Source organism: Pristis pectinata, chromosome 1, assembly GCF_009764475.1.
Source record: "Pristis pectinata isolate sPriPec2 chromosome 1, sPriPec2.1.pri, whole genome shotgun sequence".
In the NCBI taxonomy this organism is placed as follows: Eukaryota; Metazoa; Chordata; class Chondrichthyes; order Rhinopristiformes; family Pristidae; genus Pristis; species Pristis pectinata.
Genome location: NC_067405.1, coordinates 64,092,476 through 64,120,457, shown reverse-complemented (window position 1 = coordinate 64,120,457; position 27,982 = coordinate 64,092,476). Strand labels below are relative to the sequence as shown.

General features: G+C 42.4%; 1 protein-coding gene across 3 annotated transcripts in view; it reads left to right on the top strand.

The window, feature by feature from the left end:
- Positions 1-24,358, top strand: part of vps8 (VPS8 subunit of CORVET complex) — a 458,303-nt gene extending 433,945 nt beyond the window's left edge. For all 3 annotated transcript variants that reach the window (XM_052016763.1, XM_052016780.1, XM_052016773.1), the window contains one exon: positions 24,058-24,358. In XM_052016763.1, the coding sequence (XP_051872723.1) occupies positions 24,058-24,198 (141 nt within the window). In that variant the 3' untranslated portion in view covers positions 24,199-24,358. The remainder of the gene's footprint in view (positions 1-24,057) is intronic.
- Positions 24,359-27,982: the final 3,624 nt, after the last annotated feature.

Below are 27,982 nucleotides of genomic sequence, written 5' to 3'. Positions count from 1 at the left end.
TACCCCTGATATCTCCTTTAAGTTTCTCCCCACTCATCTTAAACCTCTTGTTCTAGATTCAACTGCCCTCAGAGAAAAAAAATGACTGTCTATCCTATCTATGCCACTCATAATTTTATAAACCTCTATAAGATCACCCCTCAGACTCCTATATTCCAGTGAGAATAAACCCAGCCTATCCAATGTCCTTATAACTATACCCTCCATTCAAGGCAACATCCTCGTGAATCTCTTCTGCGTTCTCTCTGTTGCTACCATATCCTTCCTGCAGTGTGGTGAACAGAGCTGTACACAATACTCTAAGTGCAATCAAACCAATGTTTTGTACAAAGATGACGTCCCAACTCTTATAATCAGTACCTTTACCTATGAAGGCAGACATGCCAAGTGTGTTTTTCACTACACTATCCACCTGTGTCACCTCTTTCAGGGAGCTACGGACAATGTCTCCCTGTACATCAACATTCTTGCCATTTACTCTTATGTCCGAACAGAATTTCACCTACTAAGGTGCATTACCACACGCGTGTCTGGATTAAATTCCCTCTGCCACCTCTCTGTCCAACTTTTCATCTGATCTATGTCCCACTGTATCCCGAGACAACCTTCTCCACTATCTACAACTCCCACCAATTTTCACGTCACCTGCAAATTTCCCAATCGGACCCCCTACATTCTTATCCAAGTCATTTATATAGGACAAACAGCAGGTCACAGCACCCATCCCTGCAGTCAATTGATCCTCAATCTACTGATCTTTCCCTGATATTCAGCAGTTATAGCTGTATAAGATACTAGTTGAACCTAGTGTAGGATCATCATTTTTCGATGTCCTGTAGTCCCTAGATGGCCAGAGTGGGGTAATGAGGCCCAAATCATGCAAATTGCCTTTTTCCGAAGATGAAAGTTAATAGAATGTATTGGCTTTTGCACAGCACAAATCACTGTAAAGATTTACAAGAACGTTGCCAAGACTCAAGGACCAGAGTTATAGGGAGAGTTTGGGAAGCTAGGACTTTATTCCTTGGGAGTGTAGGAGACAGAGGGGTGACCTTATAGAGGTGTATAAAATCATGAGGGACACAGGGTGGATGTACACAGTATTTTTCCAAAGAAAGGGAATCAAAACTAGAGGCATAGGTTTAAGGTGAGAATGGAAAGATTTAAAAGAGACCTGAGAGCCAACTTCTTCACACAGCAGGTGGTGCCTATATGGAATGAGCTGTCAGAGGAAGTGGTTGAAGCAGGTACAATAACAATATTTAGAAGACATTTGGACAGGTACATGGATAGGAAAGGTTTAGAGGGATATGGGCCAAATGCAGGCAGGTGGGACTAGCTTAGATGGGCATCTTGGTCGACACAGACAAGTTGGGCCAAAGTGCCTGTTTCCATGCTGTGACTCTATAATTGCTCTAACTAGGGGAAAAAATGGACATTGGTACTTAAAAGATAGACTTTTGCAATCCAGCCTGTGCAACTCGTGAACTGAAACATGAAGGAATGCTGCTGAGGCCACATTTGCCAGTAATCTATTTTTCCAGGACCTGCTGAATCCTTTCATGCATCTTGTTAGACATATAATTGCAAAAGAAAAATAAATAAATTTCATTCAAATGCTAACAACAATAGAGATAACTATTTCTTTTCGAAAAGCATTCTGATATGTTTGCTTTATCTCCTGCTTCAATTTCTGCTTTCCAAACAATCCCAATGTATCCACAGTTATAAAAATCCTGTTGAAGCTGCTTGTGAGGCTTGCTAAATCCTAAGGACTGCTTAACATTTTCAGTTTGGTTTTCATTATAGTGTCATTCATATTGTTGGAACAAACAAAGGCAGAAAAGGTGCTGCTTAATTAAAACTGTCCACAGTGGTTTGATAGGTTGATGCCATCTGAGCTGGAAAGCTTCATTTCCTTCTTGATATGGAGCTGTTTGCAAAGTATGGCATTGACCACAACTCTCTGCATACACATCTCAGCGAGTCCTCAGTGTTCCTTGGTTCATTAAAATAGGTGGAATGTCTATGTTGTATGCAATGCATGTGTCATCCACTAAAAATACATATCCACACATTGTGGTTAACTGCTCTCTTTTTGATAAAAGGTAAATGGGTGCTATTATTTTGAAAGAGTCACTTCAAAAGGAATATAATAGCTAGTATATGCAATGCATCATTGCAAGAGCCTCAAGGACCTAGAAGGAGTCTGGGAATAAAGAACAGTCGTAATTGAAAGAAAATATTAAGTGTGCTGTGGGTGATATAGAAATCGTTAACAATGAAAGTAGAGAAGGATCCCTTGTGATAAGATTTCTACTTCCTAAGATTAATACAGATTTGCTCTGTAAAGTAATTTTAATTGCTGTATGTGTAAAATACAAGATACAAGTTTTCATATTTTGTTCCATTTCAAGTCAGACAAAAAGACAGAAAAAATGAGGTTAAATTAGGGTCCATAAAGCTAATCCGTATTGTGTGAGGTTGAGGTCTGCAGCAAGAATTGATAAGATGGGTCGGCCTTTATGCTCAGGGCTGTGATCAGGTTGGTGTCCAACGGTTAGGCAATGGATCTGAGAAGTAATCATGGAGTCCAAAAGATGTCGATAGCAAGGCAGAGGAGGATCAAACAGGAAGAAAAGCTCTTAAAACATGGCCTACCTCAGAGAAGGAAGACACTTTATACAATGGCCAAGAAGCAAGCAAGACATGGTCCCCCTTCAGTAAAGCAGGAGTAGCCCTTAACTCCGCTGTTAGAACCTGATTCTTTCTAAGTAGGCCAAGCTATTCACTGATCTTTAATGGGCAAATTAAATTATGCTAGTGATAACAAAGTGTGCCTTGCACGTCATTTGATTTCACTTCATTGCTCTGAGGACTTGCATCAATTTTTGCAAGCTCTGACAGAATCATGTTTAGCATTCAGACTTTTGATTCTTTCTTCACAAAAATGTTCCTTTGTGAAATAATATCCTTTAAAGGATTATTTTAAATGTAACTGTGTGAATAACTTTACCTACGGCCAGTACAGCACCTACTTTGCCTTCCACCAAGCCACCAGATACCATCTCTACCGGTGAAGAAGTTTTGGTGTTGCTGAGGGAGGTAACTGTGGTTTCAGAGATCATGTTTTCTAATGCTGCTACTTCCTAAGTTGTGCTTGCTTCAGTCGGAATGATGATATGTGTTCTTAAAAGGATTATCCCTGCTACTGTGCGCCCATTTCCGATATTGTAGATGAGTATTTTAGCTACCCCACCCAACCACTCCTCCGCCATTTCCCATAGAACAATACGGCACAATACAGGCCTTTCGGCCCACCATGTTGTACCGACCTTCAAACCACACCTAAGACTATCTAACCCCTTCCTACCACATATCCCTCTAATTTAAATTCTTCCATATGCTTATCTAACAATCTCTTGAACTTGTCCAATGTATCAGCCTCCACCACCACCCCAGGCAGCGCATTCCATGCACCAACCACTCTCTGGGTGAAAAACCTCCCTCTAACATAACCCTTGAACTTCCCACCCAATACCTTAAAGCCATGTCCTCTTGTTTTGAGCATTGGTGCCCTGGGAAAGAGGCGCTGGCTGTCCACTCTATCTATTCCTCTCAATATCTTATATACCTCTATCATGTCTCCCCTCATCCTCCTCCTGTCCAATGAGAACAGCCCTAGCTCCTTTAGTCTCTCCTCATAATCCATACTCTGTAATCCAGGCAGCATCCTGATAAATCTCCTCTGCACCCTTTCCAACGCTTCCACATCCTTCCTATAATGAGGCGACCAGAACTGGACACAGTACTCTAAGTGTGGCCTAACCAGAGTTTTGTAAAGCTGCATCATCACTTCGCGGCTCTTAAACTCGATACCCTAATTTATGAAAGCTAACATCCCATAAGCTTTCTTAACTACCCTATCCACCTGCGAGGCAACTTTCAGGGATCTGTGGATATGAACCCCCAGATCCCTCTGCTCCTCTACACTGCCGAGAATCCTGCCATTTACCTTGTACTCCACCTTGGAGTTTGTCCTTCCAATGTGTACCACCTCACACTTCTCTGGATTGAACTCCATCTGCCACTTGTCAGCCCAGCTCTGCATCCTATCAATATCCTTCTGCAAGCTTCTACAACCCTCCACACTATCCACAACACCACTGATCTTTGTGTCATCTGCAAACTTGCTAACCCAGCCTTCCACCCCCTCATCTAAGTCGTTAATAAATATCACAAAAAGTAGAGGTCCCAGAACTGATCCCTGCGGGACACCACTAGTCACAGCCCTCCAATCCGAATGCACTCCCTCCACCACAACCCTCTGCTTTCTACAGGCAAGCCAATTTTGAATCCACACGGCCAAGCTTCCCCGGATCCCTTGGCCTCTGACCTTCTGAAAAAGCCTACCATGCGGAACCTTGTCAAACGTCTTACTAAAATCCATGTAGACCACATCCACTGCACTACCCTCATCAATTTTGAATAAGGGGACAACATTCGCCACTCTCTAATCCTCCGGTACCATCCCTGTTGACAACAAGGACTCAAAGATCCTAACCAATGGTTCAGCAATCTCCTCCCTTGCCTCACGAAGCAGCCTGGGGAATATTCCATCAGGCCCTGGGGACTTATCTGTCCTAATATTTTCTAACAACTCCAACACATCCTCCCTCTTAATGTCTACATATTCTAGAACATTACCCTCACCTCCACTGTTCTCAGCATCATCAAGACCCCTCTCCTTGGTGAATACTGAAGAGAAGTATTCATTGAGAACCTCACCCACTTCCCTAGCTTCCAGGCACATCCTCCCACCTTTGTCTTTAATCGGACCTACCTTTACCCTAGCCATCCTCCTACCCTTCACGTACTTGAAAAAGGCCTTGGGATTTTCCTCAACTCTACTAGCCAACGCCTTTTCATGTCCCCTTCTAGCTCTCCTCAGCCCTTTCTTAAGTTCCTTCCTTGCTACTCTATATTCCTCATGGGCTCTGTCTGAACCTTGCTGCTTATACCTTATGTATGCTACCTTCTTCTCCCTAACTAGTCGTTCCACCTCTCTCGTCACCCACGGTTCCTTCACCCTGCCATTCCTTCTCTGCCTCACCGGGACATATTTATCCCTAACATCCTGCATAAGAACCCTGAACATCGACCACATCTCCATGGTACATTTCCCTTCAAAAAGGACATCCCACTTTACACTCCCAAGTTCTCTCCTTATAGCCTCATAGTTCGCCCTTACCCAATTAAATATCTTCTTGTCCTCTCTGCACCTGGCCCTGTCCATGACAATTTTAAAGGTTATGGAGCAATGGTCACTGTCCCCCAAATGCTCACCCACCAATAGATCCTTCACCTGTCCCGGTTCATTTCCTAAAACTAGATCTAGCATGGCATTCCCTCTAGTCGGCCTGTCGACATACTGCGTCAGGAATCCCTCCTGAACACACTTAACAAATTCCATCCCATCTAAACCTTTGGTACTAAGCAGGTTGCAATCTATAGTTGGGAAGTTGAAGTCTCCCATTATAAGAACCCTGTTATTTTTGCTTGTCTCCAAACACTGCCTGCCAATCTGCTCCTCTATATCTCTACTGCTACCGGGGGGCCTATAGAATACTCCTAGTAGAGTAACTGCTCCTTTCTTGTTCCTTACTTCCACCCATACGGACTCTAGAGATGATCCTTCTACAACATCCATCCTTTCCGCAGCCATAACAGTGCCCCTGACCAGTATCGCCACCCCTCCTCCTCTTCTCCCCCCCTTCCCTATCCCTCTTAAAACACCGAAAACCAGGAATATTCAATATCCACTCCTGCCCTGACGTCAGCCACGTCTCAGTAATAGCCACAATATCATAGTCCCCCATACTTATCCAAGCCCTCAGTTCATCTCCCTTATTCCTGATGCTTCTCACATTCAAGTAAATGCACTTTAGCCCATCCACCTTACTACTTTTGTAGCCTGTACTCTGCTTCTCCTTCCTCAAAGCCTCTCTACCTGTCAGATCTGACTTTTCCCCATCCCCTTCTTCCTCTGACCTACTCCTCCGGTTCCCTTCCCCCTCGTAATTTAGTTTAAACCCTCCTGAACCACCCTAGCAAACCTGGCCGCAAGGATATTGGCCCCCCTCAAGTTTGGGTGTAACCCGTCCTCTCTGTACAGGTCCCACCTTCCCCAGAAGAGATCCCAATGATCCAAAAACCTAAAACCCTCCCTCCTGCACCAACTTCTCAGCCACGCACTTATCTGCCATCTCCTCCTATTTCTACCTTCACTATCGCGTGGCACTGGCAGCAATCTCAAGATCGCTACCCTCGAGGTCCTATCCTTCAGCCTTCTGCCTAGCTCGCTAAACTCACTTTTGAGGACCTCATCCCTCTTCCCTCCTATGTCATTGGTACCAACATGAACCACGACTTCTGGCTGCTTTCCCTCCCGCTCTAGAATCCTATGGACCCGATCAGTGACATCCTGGACCCTGGCAGCTGGGAGGCAACAAACCATCTGGGATTCTTGCTGACTGCCACAGAATCTCCTATATGACTATCGAGTCCCCTATCACTACTGCCTTCCTCTTCGCCTCCCTTCTGAGCAGCAGGACCGGTCCCAGTGCCACAGACCTGCCTACTGCTGCTAGGCCCCGGCAGGTCATCTCCCTCAACAGTCTCCAAAGTGGAAAACCTGTTATTGAGGGAAACAGCCTCCGGGGTCATCTGCTCTATCTGCCTGTTTGTTTTCTTTTTCCTTTTCCCTCCCCTGACAGTCACCATTCTATCTACTTCCTGGACTCCAGAATTACCTGCTCTAAGGGGGGTGACCGTCTCCTTATGTACAGTATCTACAAAATTCTCCCCTTCCCTGATGCCGCGCAGTGTTTGAAGCTGTAACGCCAACTCATCGATTTTGAGCCGAAGTTCCTCCAGCCTCAAGCACTTGCTGCAGATGTGGCCATCGTGGACCGCAGCAAGGTCCATGAGTTCCCACATCAAGCAGCTGCAGCATACCACTCTGTCCTCCATCTGATCTAATTCCCTTTTCTTTTCCCCCTAGTTTTTCCTACTTAAATATTTATCACAGATAACAGGTAAACCTTACCTCTACCTACCTACCGGCTACTCACCAGCCTTGCCCCTTTACGCTGAAGCCCCTTAAGCCAAAGCCCGATCACTCTGCTCCCACTCACTCCGCTGCCCGCTCCGACGCTGCCCACTGGATATGGCTGTTCGCTTTTTAAAATGCCCGCGCCGCACCTGTGAAGTCCAGCCCCCCACTCTTCCCGACTAAAACTTATAGAAACACTTAAAAAAGAACCTTATAAAAATCTAACCCGAATAATCACAACCCTATTAAAAACATAATTAAAACCCTACTAAAAAATAGATAAAAAAGTAAAACTTAAAACTTATCTGCTCCAAAGTCTTCCGAAGCGAAACCCACGAAGCCTCCCACAAGCAGTTATGCCACTGGCCAGAGTATATGGTTATGAATGCACAAGAAAGCTATAAATAAATATTAATTTCCAATTGCAAAAATAGAAAATGCTGGAAATACTCATGAAGGGTCTCCGACTTGAAATATTGACTCTGTTTCCCTTCCCACGGATGCAGCCTGATCTTATTCCTCCACACTCATATTTAACTGGCTACTTCTTTATTCAGATAAAAATATATTTGTGCAAAGTAAAGTGAAAGAATAATGTTGTCAGGTGCTTCCAGTGCACCCTTGTCAGCTTTGCTCAGGAACTCGAGCTATTCATAATGTAAAAACAAAACATGCTGGAGATGCAGAATGAACCTTTCTGTTTCTCTTCCCACAGATGTGGACTGACTTGCTAATTAATTCCAGCATTTTATGTTTTTATTTTATATTTCTAGCATCTGCATTTTCTTTTTTATTTTCATTGACTTGAGCTATTCACTCTGACAGTAGTTAGCATGGGAAATCAGTAAGGGGAGAAAGGTAGACTGCAAGATGAGGAAAGAAGAAAGCAATTTTGGCAGCAGAGTTTTTGGGTTATCTCTGTAGTTCAAGTTATTAACTTGCTTCTATGAGTGCGGCGTACACCAAAGCACTGAGCAATGCCATCAATTAACTGCTTGTCAAACAGCACCCCAAAATGTTTCCACTGCTGCATCAGTCACTTTGCAGCTCAGGTATTCAGCCAGATCACTCTTATAAATAGTCCTGACATTTGCAAATAGAGCTTTATTGCAATTGCTGTAGCTGTGCAGTGATGATTTCAAAACACATCACTTACAGAGATTATAAACATTACTAACAGCAGCACTGATCATGAATGTATTGCAATTTCCAGCAGATAATTTCATAATATTTTATTCTGCTGCAATGTGATTGCCAGAACCAAATTTCTCAGCAGTACATTTTCCCTTGGTAAAGCATTTTTCTAAGCAGTGGTTGACTATATAAATGGAAGGTAAGTGAGTTAGTCTCCCTTGACTACATACCTCATCTCAGTCAAGAAATTTGATCCCATTTGTCTACCAGAACTGCTAGCTTTAGCCAGCATCCAATTTATCATATGGAGTACTGACTGAGCAACAGATCAATGGATTAATTATCAAAAAATTAATATTAAAAAAAATGAATAATTAAACTCACCCTACTGTTATGTAAGGATAAAATGACTGGTGAGCTTATGTGCAAAGCAAACATTGCAAAGAATTCCCAGTCATTTCTTATGAGTTAATGGTCGAATTAATAATGGAAACCCAATTGGAGTTGTCACCTAATACTATTATGGGGAAACATCTTCAGGAAAGGATCATTCCCATTGGCAGACGTTTTAAGGTGCAATTTTTAATGAATGATTACAAAGCACTTTACAAGAGGAAAAGCAGCCCATGTATTAATTAAATAATATATTGATTATTTTGTGATTGCTCTTATTGCTGAAACTGGGAGGGGGGAGAGATGCTTCAGTTGTACAGGTTAGAGGGAAGAGCAAGCTGGAATTGTACAATATTAACAGAGAAGGTATAAAGTAAGCAAATATGTCCAACAATTTTTGTCCTATTGAATTCAGGTTGGCTGATTGCTCATTCCTTCACCATCATCTTTCACCTTAGATAACAGGCAAATCTTTCAGAAACTCAAGCTTTCAGCATTGACTCGCAATTAAGTCCCAGTCTTATGTGGACCGACTGGAAATCCAGGGCTTGGTGAATAGCAGATAGCACCACATCTGTCACAACAGTGTCTCACTGGATTTCCTATGGAGTCACCCAAAATTGGGTGAGTTGTTCAGATCTTGATCTGGAAAGCAACTCATCCAATTCTAGTTTTCAAAGGTACAATGCTCACAGCAGGCAATCATCTGTATCTCAGATTTCATCTTTTTAAAGTTGACCCAACGTCTGAAAGAAGTCCACAGGATAGTGTGAGGGGTCAATAGTGACAGATGTGAGAGTTTATTCTGGGTGCTCAGGTTTCCCCTACATCCCAAATACGCGTGGGTTGGTAGGGTAATTGACCACTGTACAGTAAATTGTGTATGTGAGTGGATGATGGCAGAGGGTTGTTTTTATGATCAGAAGCCTGTGTACCATATTGGTGTAACATAGGGATCAGTGCTAGGAACCGTACTGTTTGTCATATACATCAACAATTTGGATACGAATATAGGAGGTATGATTTGTAAGATTGTACCTGACACAAAAATTGGTGGTGATTTGATAGTGAATTGGATAGTCCAAGGTTTTGATCAGTTGCTAAAATGGGCAGAGCAATGGCAGGTAGAATTTAATTCTGCTACATGTGTGGTGATGCATTCAGGGTAGGACATACACAATGAACATTAGGGCCCTAGGGGGTATTGAGGATCAGAATGAACTTGGTGTACACGTCCATAAATCCCTAAAGGTGGCAGCACAGGGGGATAAGTTGAAGAAGGCATATGGGATGATTGCCTTCATAAGGTGGGGCATAGAATATAATACTTTATGGCAATGTACTCAAACCACCTTGATCAGCGCAAATAAGATCATAACTTTTCTTTGCAGCAGCCACTGATTAACACACAATCCTAAATAACAAAGGGCCAGCCTGAGATGTTGGATTTAGGTTGTATTTGATTATAAATTGATCAAGCCATTACATATTATCAGACCATCACAAATGAATTTCAAGAGTGTATTTTTGTAAATAATCTGGATATCAGTTTGATTGCTTATGACCTTATCTAAATGACTGGATTGAATTACTGTCTTGTCAAACACTTTTGGGTAGCAATTATTCTTTGCATAATATATCCAAAAATGGTTACCTATCGTTTTTAAGTCTAGCATTAATAAGGTAAAATTGTATGGAGTTGTCGAGTGATTCGTGTAAATAGTTGATCGGGACCAGGTTATAGGCAGTGATGGATAAGTAAGATAAGAGATCAAATACTCCATTAACATTGAAATGGCATGTGTGCAGATCAGCTGAACAGCATTGAAACAACCAAGATTGTAGGTGAGGCAGATCCATTCTGAAGGAAAAGCAATATACTGTGATGTTGAAGATCTCCAGAAAGACTGGAAAATGCTATAAATACACAGCAAGTCAGACAGCAAACAGCAATGAGAATAGGTTGACTTGTCCTTTTGAGGTTTCACTATAAACTGAGTCACAGAACAATTTTATGGAAGGATAAATAGGAGGCATTTATTCCTGGACATCATCTGTAGGAAATGGAGAGGAAGGCTGAGGCTGCATTTTCTATTTTTGTTCAATGTTATACCTTTAAAGAGGATTTGGTCATTCTTGGAGAGATTTTCAGAATGCTATTACCAGTTTAGAAAGCTTCATTTTCCCAGTCACTGTGATGACTGCTTGTGCTGCAGCACACATGGATTCCACTGATGTGAGCTATTTCTGGTGCAGTTTAATTTTGGATCTTTTAAATTTTTTAAGAGGATTTTAAAATTTTGCACTGACTGATTGTAGTGTGATTGAGACCGAAATCGAGTATTTTAAGAAAGATTTCGATAAATATTTGAAGCAGAGGAGAATGTTTCTGTGGAGTGATTGTAGGATTGATGATGGATTACTTAAGTGAAAAGCCAGTAAGTACATTGTAGCCTAGAAATTGGATGACATTTATTTTTATGCCCTGGCCCCATACAGTGTTCTTAGGATCCAAGGGACCTTAAATAGTTGATCTAGGTTCTTGTTTTCATATCAGTACTGCTTTAAAATTCCATGCAAATGAACAACTACTACTCAATGGCAACAAGTCCCACCGGTGTATTGAACAGGCACATTCACTAGGTGGAACACTGACCTGGATCGATGCCAGATTGGTGGCTTGAAGGGGTGGAGGGTGACAAACAAAGGTAGAGGAAGTAACAGGTCAGGAACCTTGGGGCTTGGGGTAGTGGCAAGAAGGATGGTAGATTGCAGGTAAGTATACAATATTTCTTTCTTCTGCTGAAGTGGTTTCCCTAAGTGCAGGCAACAATGGTGTTGGCTGCCTCAGTGCAGCCAGTGTCACAGTGAGACCTTTAACAAGCTTTATATTCCTGATTTGTACATTCAAAAAAACTCTAATACCTGTGTCAAGTGTGTGAAACGATGCCTCTCGTTTGTCTTTACACAGTACGTTGGATAGCACACTCCTGATTGGAGGTGTGTTCACACTTCTTGCAGACTTCAGTCGCACGTCAAACCTGTAAAAGGGGTGCCAGGTGACCTAATTCACAGGGTAATACATCATATAGTTGTCTTATTAAGTGCAGTGTTCAACCTAGTCAGGTTTATTCTCTGTATGAAACTCTAATCCACTCTGTGCAGGTTATAGATGCAGGTGGTTTTCCAACATGAGGCCCTGGGGATCACCAGTTTTTAACTTAACGACACCGGTGCAAGGTGAAGTGTTCTTTGTGGGATGTTCAGATTTAGTTTATTTTGATGAGCACTGTGTGGAAATGTTTTTTTTCCCTCTTTCCACTGCACCCTGAAGACTCCTGGGGGTTGTAGTTGCAAGCATCAAAATATATTATAAGTAAGATTAGAGGTATCTGGAATTGATATTTATCAATATGAAGAACTCTGTAATTAAATCAAATATATTTTATGTTTACTTTCAAAAATGCTGCCAAATGGTTTTGTTTTTGGAAGTTGGCACCAAGGTATTTGGACCCACTCCTCTACCATAAGTGTGGACAAATGACCTCCAGTCCCAACCATCACTTCTCACTTCACTCTTCCCATACTCCTTTCAAACTGTCTACTGATCTCCCTCGCCCTCAGTTCATAAAGTCCATGAATTTTGTGTCATGGTAATCATGCACTACTTACAGCTATGGTCTCTGGATGTATACCTGTAATGGTATGATTGTCATGGGCTACTAAGAACAGGTTATGGTGCCAGATAATCATAGCTGCCGTCCACCATCACTATGGCTTTTACTCTCTTCAAACATCTAGTTTCCTTTTATAGCAGAGCTGATCAAAGCATTTCCTGACACCAGTACTGGGATTTTCTGAGCCATACGCAGCCTGAAGGTGCTGGATAGATTTGGGTGGGGTGGGGGGGGGGGGGGGTGGTGTGGCAGGGTGGAATGGGATGCATTTTCACCCGTACAGTGAACTTTCATCAAATCCACTACAGGAACAACAATCTAAATCTATGTAGCACTTCTAAGATTTAAGAAAATCCCACGACTCTTCATGGAGGCTTAAAAGAAAAAAGATAGTGAGCCAAAGGAGGAGAGTGGAGAAAACTTGGTCAAAGTGCTTGTTTCCAATCATGTTTTAAAGAAGAAGAGACGTGGGTGTTGAGAGGGAATACTCTGGAGCATGAACATCAGTGACTGATGACACAGTTACTGATATTCTAACAAAGCGAGGGAAAGAGGAATTGTGCAGGGTTATGTTGCTCAGAGCAAGCGCAACATAAGACTGTGTTAAAGCAGGTAAGAGAGAGGAGGATAAAACTATGAATGCCTCCCTTGCATTGATTCAGAGCGAGTTACGGTTCCTCAGCTGTAATCTTGTCCAACTAGTGACTGAAATTTTTTAAAAAATCTTTTGACATGCCAGAGAGAAGGGGAGGGACATTCAAGTGGTGATGATTTTGGAAATGGAAAGAGTGTATTTTCTTTCTGTGGAGAAGAGGATAGAGTTAAATGCTGGAGATGTGTAAAACTGGTAAATTGGTGTATTATTATCACATGTACCGAGGTCCAGTGAAAAACTTTGTTTTGCATGCCATCCATACAGATCATTTCATCACATCAGTGCATTGAGGTTGTGCGAGGGAAAACAATAACGGAATGCAGAATAAAGTGTTACAGTTACAGAGAAAGTGCAGTGCAGGCAGACAGTAAGGTGCAAGGTCATAATGAGGTAGATTTTGAGGTCAAGAATCCATCTTATTGTACCAGGGGACTGTGTCTTACTTGATCAAATTTGAGAATATGTTTGCAGAATTTTCCCTTCAAAGATTAACTGGGTTGGCTCAAGGCAGTAACAGGGCCTATATGGACAAAGTAATCCTTTCTCATTGGACTTGAGGAACCAAACAGTCTTTTATTTCATACTTTAGTATGTGCTAAACATGAGTACACTTGTGATGGTTTACTGGATTGTACTTTATCATAGTATTTTTGAAAGGTTATAGCAGCTTAATATGCACTTATTATTGAAAACTGAAATATTATAAACCATCCTCAAATAATAGACTATTTTCAGGTCCCTGTAGAACCTCTATAATAAGTAGCAGAAAGATTCAGACCTTGATAGGACAGAGCCCTGATTTTCTGCTCAGTTTGCAATAAAAAGAATTGATTGAGACACTAGTCCACCCCATGGAATTTCAAAACGAGTATGTTTTGAAAAGTGTGCAGAGGAGGGAAGACACTGACAAATTACGTTTCTCAAAGACTCTTGTTAAGGTCACTGATCCCAAGGGTGCTTTCAAAAAGATCACTTATGAATGATGAAGTCATCTAATTGCTTGACAGCATAGAAATTAGTTATTTCATGTGATGTGAGAAGATATCCAGAGGTGGTAATGTGGCACTATGCCCATTAGATTCATAATGGTAAAATATCATTTCACAGAATATAAGTATTAGTTGTTTGACTCTGTAGCTCTGGTACAAACAATTACTGAGCTATTCTAACCATGATGTAAAGCATTCTCCTATTCACTCAGAACCAGAGCTGAATTGGTGTTGGTCCCATACAGTTATCCATTCGCACTGGAACCTTTTGCACACCATACCACCTGGTTTTCCATCTCTTCCTATCCTTGCTAGTAGCCTCATTACTGGATAGATGGTAATGGTAGAATGCCCCCAATAACATTGTAATTCAGGGGAAATTTTAAGAAGTTGATGAGGGAGTAAAACAGCTCTACCTTCCTTCAAATGCTGTTATGAACACTTTCAATAATTCCAAAGTATTTATTAATGTGTGTGAGGAGAGCGGTAAACTTGGGCTCATCTCTGGGAGATGGTAATGTTGCAGAATGATAAGTGATGTACATTACAAGGGCAGCTTGTTTAGTCACTTGAACTGTTGCATTTGATTTGGTGATTGTTTGGGTAGAACATGGCTTCCGTGCTCCTCTCGCATGGATTTCCTCCATGGTCCGTGAGTATAAATCTCACCTGTGAGTTAGAAAATAAAGGGATCAAGTTCCAGTTCAGAGACTTCAGTAGGCCTCTTCAAAGTTGTAGTGCAGGATTGCTGCATTGTCTGAGTTGCTGCCTTTTGGATGTGGAGTTAAGCCGAGTCTCCATCTGCCATCTCAGCTGAATTCAAAAGATTCCCTGACATGATTTGAAGGAGAATTTTTCTGATATCTTGATCCCTTGACCACATTACAATAAAATGACCACACAGCCTTTTACTTCAGTGCTATACTGAGAAACTTGCTCTACTACCTGAAGTGTCTTCTTTTGGCTGTGGCATTTAACTGAAGTCCTGTTGGCCTACTAATCGGAGCCAACAAAGTATAATTAAGACCCCAGTGCTGGGGATGTTGGCCTGGGAGAGGACACTGACATTGATTTGGGGATCCTTCTAGTGAATTTGGAAGATTTTGCATCAAAAATATTGGTGGTGTCTCTTCATTGTTTTGAGATGGCTATTGTTGTATCATGACACTGAAGGGGAAGAAATTCACAGATGGTGTGAATCAGGGAGAGGATAGACAAAGCATAGAGGAAGTGAGGAGTATATACATTTTTCTTTGAGGCAAATTGTCCAGGCAGGTTGGAGTATTTTTCTTTTCAAAAACTATATCTGTAAATCAGAAATCAGCAATATAAAATATGCTTCCCACCCTTTTCTTTAAGCCACTTAAGTAATTCACATATGGATATTGCATTTTCTCAAGATTTATGACAAATTATATCAAAATGTGGCTTTTCAAAATACTTTGAAAGTTTGATTCTTAGAAGTTTTTAATACTTTATATTATGAATTATTTAGAAAAATACACATTTTAGTCTCTATGTTGACTAACTAGCCGTACATGAGGATTGATCACAGCGTAATTCACAACATAATTCAGAGATGCATGGCAAGGAAACAAAACGTGTGTGGCATGGGATGGGGAGAAACGATGAATGGGTCCTTCATAACAGTTGAATTGTACTAAAGATTTAGCATTACTGAACTTCTGTTTTACACATCCTTTTAAGATAACTGCCACTGACTTGTCTTAAATGCTGAGAAAAATCACTGACCATTGATCTACGATTTAATTTTCTATTGGCCCAATGGGCACTTACTCTAAGAAATAAATATCTGAGATGTTTGTTATTCTCTGAGTAAAGCATTCTACCATTCTCCTTGTCCAGTGCAAATGAAGGCCATCTTGACTTAGGACACTGAGGCTATAGTTTGTATGTGGTTGGGTGTAACAATGGCATTCTTTTGCTTTTACTCCTCTCCTGTGATTCACAGCTCTGGAGGAATAATTTGAATTTGTTATAATGCTGGTGCAGCAAGATCAAGTTTAGTGTTATTGTGTCTCTAATTTAATCTAAATTGAGAATCACATGTTTAATCAAACAAATTTCAACAAAAGCCCGTTCTTCCTGTGCCACAGTAAATTCCTGAGCTTGGAGGCACTTGAGACTGCAGATGCAGGAATCTGGAGCCAAAAAACAAACTGCTGGAGGAACCCAGCAGGTCAGGCAGCATCTATGGAGGCAAAGGGATAGTTGACATTTTGGGTCGTGACCCTGTATCAGGACTGAGAGTATAGAGGGAAGATAGCCAGTATAAAGAGGTTAGAGGAAGGAGTGAGGCCGGAGCTGGCAGACGATGGGTGGAACCAGGTGAGGAGGGAGATGATGGAGCCACATGGGGGAGAAGTGGATCTGGGAGACAGCGGCTGGTGGATGATAGAGACATAAGAAGAGAGGAAAAAGGGAGCAGATGGAGCCAGGAGGGTGGAGGTAGAGACGAGGCTGTAAGATGATGTGGAAATAAGAGGCAGCAAATGCTGGAATCTGATGAGTAAGGAAGGTGATAAGTGGAACCAGATAATGGGCAGGTGGACCCAGTTGGGGGAAGGGATATGAGAACCAGAAGATGTAGTGTGTGGGTAATAGGCAGGTGGGGAAGGGGAATGAAACTGGGTAATGAGAAGGAGGGGATCAGAAAGAGAGAGAAACGAGCACTGGGAGTGTGGGTTTCCTGAAGTAAAAATTCAATGTTCATACCATTTAGTTGTAGACTACCCAAACATAATAAGAGGTGCTGTTCTTCTAGTTTGGATTTGGCCTCACCCTGGCAATGGAGAAGCCTGAGGACAGACAGGTCGGTGTGGGAATGGGAAATTACCTGAGCCTGATTACTTCTGACACTGCAACTTAGTAGCCATAGTTGGTATCCACAGATTTTGCATGTAAAGTAAATGATAGCTTTGCTGCTACTGGCATGCTATTATGGCCATATGTTCGTAGTTTAGTGTGATATATTTAAGTGGGCTTGGAGTCGACTTGTCTGTGTCTTGCCAAAATAAACTGGCTTTAAGATTATGACTATTTTTACTCAGATTTTCATCTCAGTATTTAATTTATTTGTCGACAAGTTGGCATGGCTAGCTTTGGGGAAACTCCATATAAATTCAATATAAACTCCGTATAAGCAGAAGCCTTATCAGCAATTAGTCTCTTAAGTCGAACTTGCCTACTCAACTCAAGCACAGTGAAACCCAGCTATATGATCTGGGCTGGGTTGAGTCACAATTGAAAACAATTAAGGGCTTGGGTTCGGTCAGACCAGGTCCGACTTAGTGCCCAATAATCTGGTCAATGGAGCACTGTTGCCATAGTTGGTATCTCCAGATATCAATTGAGCAGATGGAGAGTGCAGATGATGCCTATGCTACAAAAGGCAGCAGCTGATCATTTGTCGCAACTGCCTGGTAACTCATTTGAATGACAGGACAATCTGTCACTTGTAGAGGAGCCATACACAGGTACTGTGTGAGGCAATTTCTCTTGGGGTAAACGAATGCTCCTGGAGCAAATGTGTGTAGCCAAGCACTGGGAAAGGATACAGCTGAAAGGGGCAGGGAGATCTAGAGAGGTGCAACTTGGGTTCTAAGATTTCATGGGCAAAGAAACAATGGGTTTGACTGGGAGGAGTGAAAAAAGAAAAGAAAATGCTCAGGGATTATGTTTGGCGAAATAAAATTAAATTTGAGCGCATTGAGGGGTCCTGTGATTGTTGAGTCAGGCTAGAAACAGGTCAAGAGGGCAAGGAGGAATGGGTGACTTCTGTTGTAATCAAAATGAATGTTATGAGTGGCATTGATAAGAGTTAACTTTGCCAGAGATCTAATTGGAGAAATTCAGTCTTGGTATTCCAAGAAAACTGGCAGCTGACTTGGATGTCTGCACCATATTCAAGGCTTTGTAAAACAAAGATTTGGCAATGTTATATTAGTTTCCAAGAACAGAAGGATTCAAGTTTTATTTTAGTTTTGAGAAGGAGCCAGTACTTGAGATGAGAGAACCACTAGCCACATTTACTAACTCGGGGATCAAAAGGTCAAGATGACTTCTCAGCAGTTCAGTGGGAATAAGGTAAGTGGAATGGTTAGTGAGATTCATGGACAAGGTGAGTTCAATGGTGACTTCCTCATAATTCTGTCCTAGTGGGCTCTATGATAGAAGAAAGCAGAAAAGACATCAGACCAAATTATTTCAGCCCAAGTGACTAAAGTCCACAATCTGCTCGCACTTGCATGAAATGAAGTTGGAAGAGGCAGGTTTGCTGTGGAGAAATGGAGACACAAGAGACTGCAGATGCTGGAATCTGGAGCAACAAACAAACTGCTGGAGAAACTCAGCAGGTCGAGCAGCATCTGTGGGGGGGACAGGAATTGTCAATGTTTCAGGTCGAAACCCTGCATCAGGACTGAGAGTAGAGAGGGAAAGTGGCCGGTATAAACAGGAGGAGCACCAATTTTGAGGTGAAATTATATGAACGGGTTTTGAGTACTGACATTTTCTTAACGATGGTGTGGTGAATTGAGTGATGAATGAGACAAAGCAATTAGTAAAATGAACTTAGCCAGACGGACTACTCATGGCAGAGTTACATTTCTTTCTGCATTGCATGAACGTCCCATGAGCAATTTTCCTCATGCTATCACTACCCTCCACAGCTCCTGGGTGTGTGTCTGGAAGACTTAAAAGTTTTAAATCTATCTCGATGTCTTGCATCAAGACCTTTGGTGCATTATCAGAAAGTCCGATTGCACGTTCTCAGGTACTCAGCCTTTTCTCAAAGTATTATAGCCAAATTCAATTAAAACAAAGCTCCCAGCTTTTATTGCAACCAAAGTATGTATTTATTATAATAGAGAAGGAGGCCATTCATCCTATCAAGTCCATACCAGTTCCCAGCAGTGTAATCCCATCAATCTCATTCCCCCTCTACTTATTTCCCATAGCCCTGTCATTCTTTCCCATATGGTCACCAACTCCCCTTTGATTCTTTTTAACATTAATCCACACGAAGGTTAATTGGCCACAGTAAACTATCCCTATCAGTGGGGCGTTGGGATGTGGGAGGAAACCAGACCCCCTGGCAGAAACTCACATAGTCACAGGAAGATGTGCAAACTGCACCCAAGATCAGGAGAACCCAGGTCGCTGGTGCTGTGAGACACCAATGCTAACTGTTGTGTTACCTCGCTGCCCTTTTAGAGGGGCAAGCTTCTTAAAATAGCACTAGCCGCTTGTGATATCAAATTCCCTTGGGGACGTGTGCAAGGGCTGTGGGACAAGGAGGGGCATGGGCCCCTAATAATCCAGCAAAGTTATAGACGTGTGCACTCGTTCACCTGATAACACAGCAGGTGTACACGTGTGTCCTTCCAAATAACAGCAAGTCCTGTGCATCCCTCTGGATTTCCAGCTGATGTGTGCAGTTAATGAACAGTTCAGTGCTAGTCAAAGACAGCAACCATTTAAAACAGCAGCTCGTACAAGCTTCATGTGCTACCTTCGATGCAGTAAAAGGTCACACGTTAATAGTGTACCAAAAGGCCCATGCTTGTTTGAAAGTTAGCTTATGTAATCTGCCTTCCCACCCTCCACCATTAAAATCCACTGCACTTTACTTTCTGAGCAATGGCATCTTATATTTTGCTTTCAGACTTGCCTCTCGGGTATTGTCTGGATATAAATATAGATGTTTTTAACACCAGGGCATGGTAACCTAGCTGTGCATCTGTCTGAGTAAAAGGACAAATCATTCAATAAATACTGTATTCATTGTGTAAGATATATCGGTTCATCTGTCACAGGCTCAGATACACCCTCACCAGTTCAGACCAGCTCTCAGTTATATTGTGCCTCAACTCATCAAGAAAACAGCACCTTCTTCCAACATAGCAATCCTGAGTCGCGTTCTGAAGGTTGAACTGTGCCGGCTGTCTAACTCCAAGTAATTAATTCTCAGGGCTGCAGCAAGGTGTACATCTGTTTGGGTCATTCGTTTCAACTTGTTTTCAGTTCTCCCATGGAACTCGAACGCTATTCATTTTCATTAATTTCTGGTTTTCCTCCACCTCATTTTATTCCTGACCATTACTCAGAACCTGAGCTCCTCTGTCCTATAATTCAGATTTTTATTGCTTATACTTTGTATCATTTCTACTGAACTGATGTATTGCACAAGATTAATCATCTCTGGGGAGAAATATTGTCTTGAAATACAAAGGCAATATACATAAATTCAAAAATTAAAAGAAATGTTTGAAGCCAGCAAGTGTAAAGAAATTAAGGTAAGGGCATAAATTAAGGTAAGGGCATACAACAACATGCCCCTTCTGCAGAAATGATAAATGAAATATGAACTGGAAATCCTGTAAAGGTGGAAAAAGATGAAAGAAAGAAAGAAGGTGACAAGAATCAGAAGGAGGAATGAATGACATGCAATCTAATTTTCCTTTTGAAAATCAGATCTTTTTCAAAGATGACTGCCATCTGATTTCTTAAGTATAAAGGCCCAGATGGGCATGTATTAGACTTTCTTTCCCCCAGTTTTAAGCAGTACCACGCTCCTGCCACTGCTCTCCAAATCCCAGCACCACAAAGCCCCAGCAAAAGTGTCCTAGTCTTACTGGAAGCTGCTATTGATACATCAAGACCATCAACCCATCTGGAACCTTAACGAGTGGCAGATCTAAGACTCTCTCCTAAATCAGTAAGCTTAAAGGATTGAGAAAGACCAACACAGGAGTTAGAGTTAGATTAAGCATTGAAAGATAAAGAAAGAACATTAAAATCAAAAAGCAATTTGACATGTAGAAATTGGACTCCGTGTTGTAGTTCTCCCTTTTCGGGCTGGAGGTATTTAGATACAGTGCAGAAACATATCTCATCAGTAAAAAAATACCTGTGCTGTGAAACAGCAGTCCAAACTTTCTGTGGTGATTGTATTGAGCAAATAGCATGCAAAGACAAGTATTTCATGAAACTGTGAAGTTGACAGCAATTAGCCTTTATCAACAAGAATAAAACTGGAGTGGCATAAATTGTTCAATAGCTAATGGGATTCGCAATACTCTACATGAGGTACCTCTTTCTGACAGCAAGTCGCATTAAACCCGCAATTATTTTGGCAGGAATTTCCAAGCCAGCAAAACTTCTCACTTGTTTAAAGAAACCATACAAATGATTGTATATGTTCTACCTGCATTCAGCAATACCTTTCTTAATACAAAAATCAGAATTGCTACACCTGTGGTACTTAGCCACACATATCAGTATCATTCTAAGAATGTACAGTAATGCCATGATATATTTCCATTTGCACATTTCATCTACTGTATGCTTGGGTGATATCGATGTGTTGGTGAAATGGGATGAGAAATGGCAGGTGATGTTTAATTCAGATAAATGTGAGGTGATAGATTTTGGGAGTACTAATGAGACTAGGACATACACCATGTATAATAGGGTCCTAGGGGATGTTGAGGAACAAAGGGACCTTGGTGTACAAGTGCAAAGGTTCTTGAAGGTGGCAGCAGAAGGTAGATAATATGGTTAAGAAGGCAGATGGGATACTGGCCTTCGTTACTCAGGGCACTGAATACAAGAGCGGGAGGTTGTGCTCCAACTTTATAAAACATTGGTCAGACCTCAGCTGCAGTACAGTGTGCAGTTCTGTGGCCACACTCTAGGAAGCATGTAGTAGCACTGAAGAATGTAGATTACAACAGGACATTGATAGAATGCAGAGCTGGGCTGAGAAGTGGCAGTTCAACCCAGATAAGTGTGAAGTGATACACTTCGGGAGATCAAATTCAAAGGCAGAATACAAGGTTAATGGCAGGACTCTTAGCAGTGTGAAGGAACAGAGGGTCTTGGGGTCCACGTCCATAGATCCCTCAAGGTTGCCACGCAGGTTGATAGGGTTGTTAAGAAGGCGTATGGAGTGTTGACCTTCATTAGTCGGGGTATTGAGTTCAAGAGCCATCAGGTGATGTTACAGCTCTAGAACTCTGGTCAGACCACACTTGGAGTATTGTATTCAGTTCTGGTTGCCTCATTATAGAAAGGATGTGGAAGCTTTAGTGAGGGTGCAGAGGAGATTTACCAGGACGAGCATGTCTTATGAGGATGAGCAAGCAAGGGCTTTTCTCTTTGGAGAGAAGGAGGATGAGAGGTGACTTGATAGAGGTCTACAAGATGATAAGAGGCACAGATGGAGTGGACAGTCAGAGACTTTTTCCTGGGGTGACAATGGCTAACACAAGGGGACATAATTTTAGGTGATTGGAGGAAGGTATAATGGGGATGTCAGGGGAAAGTTTTTTACACAGTGAGTGGTGGTTGCGTGGAACACACTGCTGGCAGAGGTTGTGGGGCAGATACATTAGAGACATTTAAGAGACTCTTAGACAGACACATGAATGATAGAAAAATAGGGGGCTATGTGGGAGGGAAGGGTTAGATAGATCTTAGAGCAGGGTAAAATGTTGGCACAACATTGTGGGCCGAAGGGCCTGGACTGTGCTGTAGTGTTCTATGTTAACATGCAGAGGAGATTTACCAAAGATGGAGTGTTTTAGTTATGAGGAGAGACTGGAGAGACTAGGTCTGTTTTTCCTAGAGCAGAAGAGATTAAGAGGGGACATGATTGAGTTATATAAAATTAAGAGGGACGTAAAAAGGCAATACTTCAAGAATCTTTTCCCCTTATCAGAGGTGAATAAAACCAGAGGACCGAGGATGAGGGTAAGAGATTTCAAGGACGTCATGTTGGAACTGCACAAGTTGTTGGAGTATTATGTGCAGTTCTGGTCGCCTAGCTGTAGGAAGGATGTCATTAAGCTGGAAAAGGTGCAGAAAAGATTCACAAGGATGTTACTGGGACTGGAGGGCTTGAGTTATAAGGAGAGACTGGATAGGCTGGTGCTTCTTTTTCCTGGAGTGTAGGAGTCTAAGGGGTAACCTTGTATAGGAATATAAAATCATAAGTGGCATAGATAAGGTGAATGGTCACTGTCATTTTCCCAGGGTAGGGGAGTCTAAAACTAGAGGGCATAGATTTAAGGTGAGAGGGGAAAGATTTAAAGGGCACCTGAGGGGTAAGTTTTTCACATTGAGGGTGGTTGGTTTATGGAATGAGCTGCCAGAGGAAGTGGTAGAGGCAAGTACGATTACAGTGTCTAAAAGACATTTGTTCAGGTACATGGATAGTAATGGTTTAGAGGGATATGTGCCAACGCAGACAAGTGGGAAAAGCTCAGGTAGGCAATTTCAATAGTGCATCTATTACAGATTCACCATAGAAAGCATCGTATCCAGATGCATCGCAACTTGGTATGGCAACTTCTCTGCCCATGACCTCAGGAAATTGCATAGAGTTGTGAACGCAGCCCAGTCCATCACACAAACCAACCTCTCCTCCATTGACCAGCAACACTTTCTGCTGCCTCGGGAAAATAGTCAACATAATCAAGGACCCCAGTTATTGTCTCCTCTCCCCGGACATTCTCTCTTCTCCCATCTCCGGTCAGGCAGCAGGTACAAAAGCCTGAAAGCATGAGCCACCAGTGTCAAGGACAGCTTCTATCCCACCGTTATCAAACTCTTGAACGGATTTCTCATACACTAAAGAATGAACTCTTGAACTCTTCACCTCCCAATCTATCATGTCGTGGCCCTTGCACTTTATTGTCTACCTGCACTGCACTTTCTCTAACTGTAACACTATATTCTGAGTTCTGTTTTCTTTTTACTACCTCGATATAGTTATATATGACATGATCTGTCTGGACAGATCAACTGGTTTTCCCTCTTTGCGCTTCTTATGAAGAGTCTTCAACCTGAAATGTTAACTCTCTTTCTCTATTCAAAATGCTGCCTGACCTGCTGAGTATTTCCAACAATTCAAGTTTTTATTGCAGGTTTCCAACATCTGCAGTTTTTTGATTTTCGAGTAATATTTATTGGTGACTTTCATCTCTGTGATGAGATCATAGAATCGTATTGACTCATGACCTAACAGACCATCCAGCATCTATGAATGTTCTTTTCTTTTGTTTCTTGCAGCTTGCAATTCTCACGGAACTCTCACGTAATCGAAGCAGTGACAAGCATGGTTTACTCCACCCTGGTTCAGTGGCAAATAGCGTATTCCAGAATGAGAACTTCCAACTGCGTCTGTCACCACCTCCAGTCACAGAAGATTAGTGTTACAGATGCTAGTTGCATAATCGAAATGGACTAAAAGTTCTTAAAACCTTTTGCATTAAAATTTAATGCTCAGGCTAAAAATAACAGTAGCCTGCATATCCTCTCAGAACTTGCATAGATAACACTGCTACTATTAATAAAGTATGTTCTGTGCTGCTATGCTGGTTGAGTGTTTATGGAAGGACTGAAACTATGCATTTTTCCATTTTGTCATGAAATAGAAATGAGCAAATTCACAGATTTCTTAACCATATCTTGTGTTGATTTTTTTTTTACTCACAAAAAATATTGTCGGATAGATGTTAGAGAAGACGGAATATTTTTTAAAAATTCTCTACAAAAGGAGCTGAGTGTTCCTTCCCTTTTCTGAAAGCACCAGTTCATGATAGAGCACGTTTCCAGTCACTTGTTCTGCATGACCCTGAACAATTGACCACATGTCTGAACACAAGAAGAATAGTCCAAACTCACATGTAGGCAGTGCTTGGAAATCTTTTCTCAAAAAAATCCAAACCTAAAATGGGTGCACAGTAGAGAGAATGAGAATGGGTAATTGACCAATTGGTGTTTCTCTCCTCACTACCTGCTAATGCTAATGGTCACACCAGTTTATTCTACATAAACCAGACCGGTTAAGAATTGGACACTAAAATCTTCCTGGTCCACGTGAGTGATGGACCAGGAAGGAGAGCAGCAGGAGGTGCTCTTCATTCCATTCCTACATTAATAGAGAGAACTGAGCTGATTGATAGCCATCAGTTATCAGTCAATTGGATCTCAGCACAAGACAGACATGTGCAGAAGCAGCAAAACACAGAACTCCAGGATGAGCTGAAGTCTGACGTGAGATGGAAGACAGATGCCAGCCAATCTAACGTTACACTCCTCCACTGGACTCTCCAGCAGCACAGCCGTGCCTTCTTGGAGGAGAAAACTTTAATGTCCTTTGTATCTCGTGCTCAGCTTTACACCAGGTAGGGCTGAAATATAAGGGTACACAAGAAACTGCAGCTCCTGGAATCTGGCACAACAAAAAGTCAATGTGCTGGAGGAGCTCCGCAGGTCAAGGCAAAGGGATGGTTGACATTTCAGGTCGAGACCTTGCATCAGTCCTGTGCTGTTTGACCTGCTGAGCTCACCCAACAGCTTGTTTTTTCTGGGCTGAAATTTAAGTTCATTTGAATGGGATTGCCAAATCTGTGTAAAAAGTTACATGCTTGTGTTACTTAATCTTTTATCATTTTTGATTATATGTTAAGGTGTTTAATTTTTAATGTTTTCATATGTTATTATTCACATCGTTTAATAGTATTAAATTTTCAGACTGTCAGACATTTACTCTAACAATTAAATAAGTTTCAAGAGCCTTCAATGCATATGAAAACTGACAAAGGGTGTCGGAGCATTTAGGGAGGGTCTTTGTCCCAAAATATAACACTCAACACGTGGTTGCTCCTGAGATCTCGCTCCACCTCATGGAACACCTCTTGGTTTCGAACAGTCAGCTCATCCAGTCTTCCACATCACAAAAAGCAACTGTGAGCAGGGATTCTGCACAGCGCGCTGGATCTAGGACTACCCAACCCAGTGATATTCACATGGCAAAGGGGCACCCAATGCCTAATTGGTTTGAAAGGTAAGGCAGCGAAACAAAGGACTGCAGATGCTGGAATCTAGATGAAAAACACAATGATGGTGGAGGAACTCAGCCGGCCAGGCAGCATCCGTGGAGAAAAGTAGGCGGTCAACATTTCGGGTCAGGAAGATAAGAAAAGGGGAGGCCAATATATAGGAGGGAAAAGCAGAGCAGTGACAGGTGGACAAAAGAGGGGAGATGGGGTGGGCACAGGGTGGTGATAGGTAGATGCAGGTAAGAGATAGTGATAGGCAGGTGCGGGGGAAGAGGGGAGAGCAGATCCACTGGGGGATGGGTCAAAGAGGAAGAAAAATACTAGGAAAGGGAAGAAAAGAAGAAGTATGGTGGGGAGGGGGATTTACCTAAAGTGGGAGAATTCAGTATTCATGCCCTTAGGGTGCAAGGTTCCAAGACTGAAAATGAGGTGCTGTCCTTCCAGTTTGCGCTTGGAAACAGCGCAACGGCACGAATATTGAATTCTCCCACTTCAGAAGGGTCCTGACCCGAAACGTTGACCGCCTGCTTTTCTCCACGGATGCTGCCTGGCCTGCTGAGTTCCTCCAGCATCATCGTGTTTTGCATGAAAGGTAAGGCAGTTGGTACTCTTGATCTTTCCATACCTTGTGCTCTTCTTCATCTCAAGCAGCCCCTTGGTGTTGAGGGTGACTTGCTTCCACTCTGGTTCTGAGGTGGGTGGTGAGACCAATGTGGGATCCACAGATTTTGCTGCGGCTGCAGGAGGAGTTGATTGGCCGGACGATTTGGGGTAGTGTGGGAAGTGCTTAGGTTTCTATGTACTTTCGATCCATAGACTCAAGGTTCTCAATGCCATCCCAATACTGCTCCTCCACTTTGGGCCAGGGATTCCCAAGATTTGGTGAGGTTGTAGCACATTTTCAAGGAAGCTTTGAGTGTCCTTTCCTCTGTCCACCCTGTTGTCTCGTCCTGTGACAGAGCTCAGAGCAGAGTGTCTGTTTTGTGAGTCTGGTGTTGGGAATGCAAGCAATATGTCCTGCCCAATGGACCTAACTGAATGTAATTAGGCCTTCAGTGCTGGGAACATTGGCCTGAGGGAGGATGCTAACATTGGTTTCTTATCTTGCCACTGGTATTGAATTTTGTGGAGACAACTTTGATGGTACCTCTCCAGTGCCTGGAAGTCTCCAAAGTATATAGGAAGGCAGGTTTCATTTCTGCCCAGCAAACTGAGAGTCTTGTGCCGGGTCTGAGATCTTTATCTTAATGTGCTCTTTTTCACAGACAGTCAAAGGCTGTACTGAAGGGATGGTGAATCTGTTCAGTGATGTCTACCTTCACTGAGAGGTAGCTCCTGAGAAATGAAAGGTCATCAATATTTTCCAGGGTCCCATCACATACCTCTACTGTCAGAGCACGTGGGAGGTTAGCAGAGGACCTTTGTTTTGCAGATGTTGAGTATAAGGCCTGCGTCTCATATGCTTCGGTGAACGTTGGTAATGATCTGGAGCTCAGACTGTGAGTGTGCATGGATGCACGCTTCCACATGGCAGCTTGCTGACTGATGTTGGGGTGACCTTGCTTGTGGAGTGCAGTTTGAAGAGTTTCCCATTCCAGGTAGGTTGTTGGCGGGGGGGTGGTGGAGAGGGGGGATGGGGGTGCAGCATTGCAGTGAAAACAATGTCAGGGTGGTGATGCAGCTTTACACATCACTGGTTGAAAGAAAAAGAAAAAAATGAAAAGGACTTACCAGGATGTTGCCTGGGCTTGGGGGCCTGAGTTACAAGGAGAGGTTGCGTAGACTAGGACTTTACTCCCTGAAATGTAGGAGATTGAGGGGTGACCTGATAGAAGTGTATAAGATCATGAGGGGCATAGACAGGGTGAAAGCACATAGTCTTTTTCCCAGGGAGGAGGTGCTAAAAACAATAAAGCCTAGGCTTAAGATCAGAGGCAAGAAATCAGGGGCAGCTTCACGCAAAGGGTGATGCGTATTTGGAATGAGCTGCCAGAAATAGTGGTTGAGGCGGGCAGATGAGCAACATTTAAAAGCTATCTAGACAAGTACATGGATAGGAGGGGTTTAGAGGGCTGTGGGCCAAATGCGGTCAGATGGGACTAGCTCACGGAGCAACACGGTCGGCATGGACGAGTTGGGCCAAAGGGCCT